The sequence below is a fragment of the Nomascus leucogenys genome, chromosome 2, assembly GCF_006542625.1.
Source record: "Nomascus leucogenys isolate Asia chromosome 2, Asia_NLE_v1, whole genome shotgun sequence".
Classification (NCBI taxonomy): domain Eukaryota; kingdom Metazoa; phylum Chordata; class Mammalia; order Primates; family Hylobatidae; genus Nomascus; species Nomascus leucogenys.
This window is the reverse complement of record NC_044382.1, coordinates 115,718,894-115,725,903: the sequence shown is the minus strand read 5'-3', so window position 1 is coordinate 115,725,903 and position 7,010 is coordinate 115,718,894. Positions and strand designations below refer to the sequence as shown.

The window sequence follows — 7,010 nt, the reverse complement described above, 5'->3', positions numbered from 1 at the left end:
CCCGGGCTCTTGGCACCGCGTGTAGGGGGCTCAGTCTCCCTCTCGGAAGGCGATCGGAGACTGACGTCGGCCCATCCAGGAGTTGGAGGGATCCATTTGAAAGTGTTTGTTTCCCCTCCCGCTCTCCAGCCGAACAGTTGGGTTGGCGTCGTCTTGCAGGTTTAGGCATCCCAGCTCCGCCAGGCCGGCTGGTCTTAACCTCTGCTCTTCATTCACTGTGGTGCACCCACACCCAGCCAAGGAAAGCACGCGCGAGAAATCCCCGAGGCTCGGCCAGCACCCGGGGTGCCCTCTTTCGCTACCGCCGCGGTCTGACTCTGCTGGGGGACCTGCCGGAAGACGCGAAGAGCCAAACTTTTCTTTGAGGTTTTCGAGGCAAGACCGCTTCTCGCCGGCGCAGCTGCCGCTTAACCAGTTCCAAGACACCGACAAGGCTGAGTTGCGGCTTCGGATCCCCACCCTTCTCGGCGCACCGCCTGGTACCGCAGCACCTACGACTTCTCTGGGATTTCTGGGGGTCGCCTGGCTAAGGCACAGAGGAGGCTGAGGAAAGGGGTTCTCAGACTCCCGGGACCACAAGCGCGAAGCCCCTTATCTGCACGTCGCCCTCCTCCTGCAGTTTCCTACCGGCCGCCAAAGTAACTTGGAGCGAAGCGGAGCGCAGTGCTAGGGCCCCGGGCGGTGGCGGAGCCGTGCGTAGCCTGCTACGCCGACGCTGAGCCGGGCCCGGCGGGCCGGTGTATGTCTCCCCGCGGCTGCGGCGCGCAACTCCCGGTGACTGTGCAGCGCGCGCCGCCGCCTGCCCCGACCCGCGCTGCAGCCGACCGGCCCGGCGCGCACCTCCCTCTCCCGGGGTGACCGGCCTGCCGCCGCCGCCCGAGACACAGCTTGGCACCTCTTCCCCCGCCCTCGCCGCCGCCACCACACACACGCACGCTTCTCTCCATCTTGTGATTCCTTTTTCCTCCTGAACCCTCCAGTGGGGGTGCGAGTTTGTCTTTATCAGCCCCACTCCACCGCCTTCTTTTCTTCTCGCTCTCCTACCCCTCCCCAGCTTGGTGGGCGCCTCTTTCCTTTCTCTCCCCCTTTCATTTTTATTTATTCATATTTATTTGGCGCCCGTTCTCTCTCTGTCCCTTTGCCTCCCTCCCTCCGGATCCCCGCTCTCTCCCCGGAGTGGCGCGTCGGGGGCTCCGCCGCTGGCCAGGCGTGATGTTGCACGTGGAGATGTTGACGCTGGTGTTTCTGGTGCTCTGGATGTGTGTGTTCAGCCAGGATCCGGGCTCCAAGGCCGTCGCCGACCGCTACGCTGTCTACTGGAACAGCAGCAACCCCAGGTAAGCCGGTAAGAGGCGGAAAGCCGGGGCTACCCGGGCCTCGGGGCCCTGCGGAAGGAGCGGCGGCGGGGATCGGCGCGCATCAGCCGCTGGCGGCGCGCACCCTCGGAGCCTGCGTCGCCCGGGCGCTGATGGCTTGAGGCGTCGGCGGGAAGCGCTCGCGTCGCGCCCCTCTTTGTTAAGCCGCCGCGGAAAGGCCAGGTGCCCCTGGGAGTCCCCGGGGCTGCCTAGACCAACTGCTTCTGCGGGGCGCCGAGAGACTCGGAAAAGGGCGGGAGCCGGGGAGTAGGGACTTCTCCGCTTCCCAGCCCCGGCATCTGGCTGGCATCCGGTTCCCGGCGCGGGGAGCCCCCAGTGTGCGCCGCCAGGAGCTCCTGCCTGGAGCGTGGGTCCGCAGGGACTGCAGAGAGAACCCGCCAAACATCCCCCAAAGTTTTTTTTTTTTTTTTAATTTTAATTTTCCCTTCTCTTTTCCCAGTGCGCGCAGAGAGAGCGCACGGGCTGGGGGAAGTGAGGGGGGCTGGGAAGCCGGAAGCTTTAGGTTTTTATTTTCCTCTTTAACTGCGAGGAAATCATTCGGCCCCTGAGTCAGTCTGGGCCCGGCGCGCCTGGCAGTGGAGAGGATTCTCCCATCTTCTGCATCCCTCCACCCACCCCAGTGGGTTCAGGGTGCCGGAAAGTTTGATCTAATGCCGGGTTACGTCATGTGTGCGGAACAAGCTGCCAGAGTTGGCCGAGCCGGGAGGTGGGAGCCCTTCGCTCGCGGCCTGGCGATGTGCTGCCGGAGGAACGCGCGCGATTACCTGGAACCGATTTGTAGGCGTCCTCGAAGCCCGCCGGGTACGCGGGAGACTAGAGGTGGGCGCCTGGGGCCGTCCTAGCGCGTGTGCTGGACACCGGCCAGTCGCAGACGTCCCGTGTTTTCGGACCCTGGAAGTGGAGTGGGGAGGTTATCCAGGGTGCCCGGCGGGGTCCTCCGGGTCTGGAGCAGTTCCGAACCTTTATTGCTTCCCGGCCTGTGCACAGAAGTCGGCCTCGCTGGGCCCATACCGCACTGCTTTCTCTGGGACAGAGGCAAGCTTCCAGCTGTGTCCCGGTCCCAGTGCCCTCCTAGGTGCTATTTATTAATAGTACCGATTACATCTAAAATCACAGGTTTTTTACTGGGCTGGAGTGGAAGTTGGGAAGAGAGAGGCGGGAGGCTGAAGGTTAGCCTAGAGTTGGTGCGCGCCCCGGGCTCCAGGAGAGAGGGTATCGGTGGGGGCCTCCAATTTTTTCTATCTCCGGCGGGCCCTCTCCGCCTGCCTCCAGCCTCCCCTCAGCATGCAGGCAAGAGAGGGATTCCCCGCTCGAGTAATGTCAGCGCAGATGAAGATGGGAAGATTTCCCCACAAGCAGTCCGCCGGTTACAGAACCGGGAGAGAGTTCCCCCTATCCCGCTAATCCGGGATAGTCTTACTCAGGTAGCCGCCCAAGTCCTAAATGAACCGCTGAACCGGAGTGGAGATATTCCTGAAAGTTCAATTCAAAAAACAAGAGTCTCCTGGAGGTGGGTGGTGGAATGGGAAGCGATTTCTTCTTTGACATGCCACTTACCACTATTAGGAAAAGAGAAAAAGAAGCCATCCTGCCAGAGGAGAGATTCCTTTTATTAAAGCTGACAAGACAAATAGAGCAAGCTTTCCAGTAGTGATGGTGTTAAAAGCAAGCCTCATTATGTTGGTTAGTTTTTTTTCCCCGTTTGTGCTTTATTAGGCAGCATATACGAAGCAGAAATTTGTATCTCTGAACTTTACCACCTTATTAAATAAAGCAACACTGAAATAGTTTCGTTAAATTTGGGATATCTTGCTCTCGGTTGTCTTTTCTTTCCCACACCAAACTCCACAGTGTGATCTTTTTCTCATGGCATTCATTTATTTGGATACTTGGGTGTTCCAGTCTTCCTGGGTTAGAACCAGCAACACCCCTACTCTAACCCCCCTTCTTAACCTGTCAAGCTAGTCTGAGTTAGTTTGAGGACATTTTATCTTAGCTTATCTCTGTTTTATGCTTTTGATACTGTTGTTTGGTTTGAGATTAGCACATTGATTTTTGTCACAGGTCTTGTTTTTTAATAGATCTGCCCTGCCTGCAGAAAACTCTTCTGCTCAGGATGCCATGGAGGCTTTGAACCTGCCCAGACAAAGTTAATCTGCAGAATTTTAAAATACCAAGAGTATTTCTAAATCGGTATTCTGATTTCAGGTTTGTGGAAATACCTTTCTATTTGATCATTATCAGTTTGATAATGGCCAAAAGAAAGAATGATGTACCCCTCTTAACCCCAGGAGATACAGCCCTAACACTTATTCTTAGGAATTTATGGACACGTTTATCTTGGTATGTTATCACAGTTAAAAACTTACTTTAAAAATAATATTTTAAAAGTAGGCAGTTTTATCTCTGAAGTGTTGAATAAGATGTTGCTTTTTCGATGCATTAAGAAAAGTCAACTTGGATATAATTTTAAAGAGGCCACATGCCGAATAAGTATTTTAAAAATAAAAACTAACAGTTTTCCACAAACAATAGTAAGAAAATATTTCAGAAAATTTCCACGGGTTTAGTAAACTTTATAAATTCAGTGTTGTGCAATTCCTTTTCATATATGTTATTTCATAAAGTAAGCTAGCCGTGCCTTGTGTCTTTATATAGAACCTATCTGTTAAGATTTTGCTAAACTAGTAAGACTTCAATCTTTTGAAAAAAGAATAGAGGACTTTAATTGCAACGTAAATAATTTTTTTTATTTTTCCCTCAGAATATAATAAGTTCAGTGGGCACATTAAACTGATGATAACGTACACTGTGTCTAAACGAAGTAAATCTACTTTAGCTTATACTAACAGATTCAATTTGAAATTATGTTTAGGTAAAATCAGAATTAAATGTATCTTGATCACAGGGATTGAGTACAGTATCTTACTGTGTAACTTGAGTTATGTATAACTTGTGTATCTGATAGGAGTTTATCTTCTACATGGAGTGTCATTACTGCCTCCCCATTGATAAATGAGCATCTATAGATGTAGTTTCATGGGAAAAAATATTAAATTTATTTGCTGTCAGAATAGTTTTACTGTTACAATCTGTGTACCCAAGTATTCACTTCTGAGAAGTGGATACTGAGTTTTCAAATGCTGATAACTTTCTAGTTGGTAGTATTTATTGGATAGGGGACCAAACTGATTTTATGTGTTGAATTGGCACAAATTTGTGAAATAGCAACTGAGAACTATCAGTTTGAATAGAAATATATGATAACATTTGCCTAAATGCATCTTCTATATTTCCAAAATTTGAAAACTTGTATAAGTTTTACCTAAAAGTGTAAATAATCAAATGATCCTTTTAATATTATGCTGAATTCTAAACTGGAATGTCACTAAGTAACTTTGAGTAATGAAAATCCACATCAAGAAGAATATAACTATTTGTCCTTAATTTCTTTAAGAATGTAAAAAGCTTTTAAATAATGTTAAAAAGACTTCCAGTAATAAAACTTTATTTACATTCTCCTTTAGTAGCTATGCTTATAAAGAGAGTCATAATACTAAGAACATGCCTGTTCATCTGAAGTAAGCCATAAGCAGTTTGGTGCTTCTAATAAGAATATACTTTTAAACATCGTGTGCATATTCAAAGTTCTTCTTGGATTATTTTGACTATTTGCCGAAATGATATTAGGGTAATTAAATATATCTCCTACTGGTTGGCATTATTGATGCAATATCAAATAATACAGCAGCAAATATGACCAACACACTTTTAGGAATACCAATCCTCCTCAACCTGGTACTTTTCTTCTGTTAAGGTTTGAGTATCACCAATTTAAAAGGTTATACTCTTGAGAGGAAAATATCTCTGTAAGTCATCAAGGATTTACTAAACTTTAACCTAATCATGTTTTCTTTGGATTTTTTCAATTCTTGTAGGGACTTGTAAATTAAACATTTCATATTAGAGTAGCAGGTAATTGACACCTTTTAGTTTTGTTAACATGTAATCTTGGAGTTGTGAAAGTAATGTGAATTCTAGGTCAACACTCCCAAATCCTCTGGCAGTACAGGTCAAATGTATGTGGCTAAGAAGAGAGAAGTAGTAACATTTGTTTTTTTTTTCCTAATCATATTCCCTTGAGTATTTTTCTTCTTTCAAAATTTACTTGCTCCATTTAAAAAAAATCTGAGCCATCGTCATTTTGATATATGTATACCAGTATACCAGCACTGTGACCTTTTCACTGACAAGTAAATGAAACCAGCATGGTTTAAATCTAAGAATTTGTTGTGAGTAAAGATTGAAAGTTTATCTTGGTCTTGAATGGGTTTCGTCATGAAACTTGGAAAGGATTGTCCTTACTTTTGAAATTTTAAATATTTTAAGTATATTTTGTATGTTAGAAACATAAATGTTCTTCAAGTAAAAGGCATTAACTTTAAGCCTCAGTGTAACTTATCATAGTATTAGATATATTGATGGTAATTTTGTTATTCTGAAATTTATATCAGAATTTATGCAAGTACCAGGATAAAAATAAGGCAGTATGATTGAGGTTTATAACCCATGTTTTTATTCTTACATGGTTATAAGAGACATGAATTGACCCCCCCCCTTTTTTAATCTAGAAATTTGTAAAAGGGAAGTGTGCTTCCTGTTTTTTGGTGAGTTTTCCATAGAATTTTGAAAAGCAGAGTTAGCTACTAAGATATGTTCTATTTGATTCATTTATATATTCACAATAAACTATCAGAAATGCTCAACTGTCTGATTTTTAGATGACAGGAACATTAGAGCTATTTGAGGCAGATTTGGCTTTGTAGTCTAATTTGGCATTTTCAGGGTAAGACCAAGGTCAGTAAACTACTTGTGATTAAAAGTATCAGAGTCTTAAGTAGTTTATTACTCTCTGTTAGGTGATTTTAGTGGTAGTAACTAAACCATCAGCTCACTGAACTAGTATCTTGTCATGTGTGTTGTGGCTGACAATAGCTTCAGAATCTTCCACCTTTGAAGGCTGAGGATCAGGTGTGGAGGGAACACTTAGTTACTTGGGTGCAAATTAACCTTGTGAATTTCTTGCCATTTAATCTTGCAGAATGCCTTCTGAATAGGCATTTCACTGCATTCTGTCCACTGGCCTGGTTTCCTGTTGGATAAGGACAGATAAAGATGATCGCCTCCTTTTCTCCCCTGTTGCTATGAACCAAGCAAGCTACCAGCTTCATGCTGGGCCAAGAAAATGAATGAATACAATTAGTCCTTCAGGAGTTCTGGCCTTTGCTAGCTTGGGATAAGTGTATGCCAGAAAATTTACTTTTGAGAGAGAGAAAGCATTAAAATAAAAATGAACAAAATAGAATGTGTTAAGAATAGAATTTTACATGTTGGGTAGCATTTGGTCTAGTGCTTATTGGTTTTTCAATATAAATTTAAAAATTTTTTATAAGATACCACTCAACCCTCCTTATTTTTGTGTATGTTTTGAATAACTTCTGTAGCAGTAAGGACTTAAAAAGCTGTGATATTTTGTTTGAAATAATGAACGACTCTATGTTGACGACTCTATATTATCAATTTTCTTTTCAGAAGCAGTATACAGACTGTTAAAATAGCATTCCTGATTAGAAT

At 45.3% G+C, this 7,010-nt stretch overlaps 1 protein-coding gene across 2 annotated transcripts in view; it reads left to right on the top strand.

Annotated features, from left to right (window-relative positions):
- Positions 1–893: 893 nt before the first annotated feature.
- The window catches only part of EFNA5 (ephrin A5), a 290,643-nt gene continuing 284,526 nt past the window's right edge, over positions 894–7,010 (top strand). Inside the window, exon 1 of one of the 2 annotated variants that reach the window (XM_003259810.2) lies at positions 894–1,337. In XM_003259810.2, the coding sequence (XP_003259858.1) occupies positions 1,213–1,337 (125 nt within the window). In that variant the 5' untranslated portion in view covers positions 894–1,212. The remainder of the gene's footprint in view (positions 1,338–7,010) is intronic. The other variant, XM_030817464.1, reaches the window with a different exon arrangement.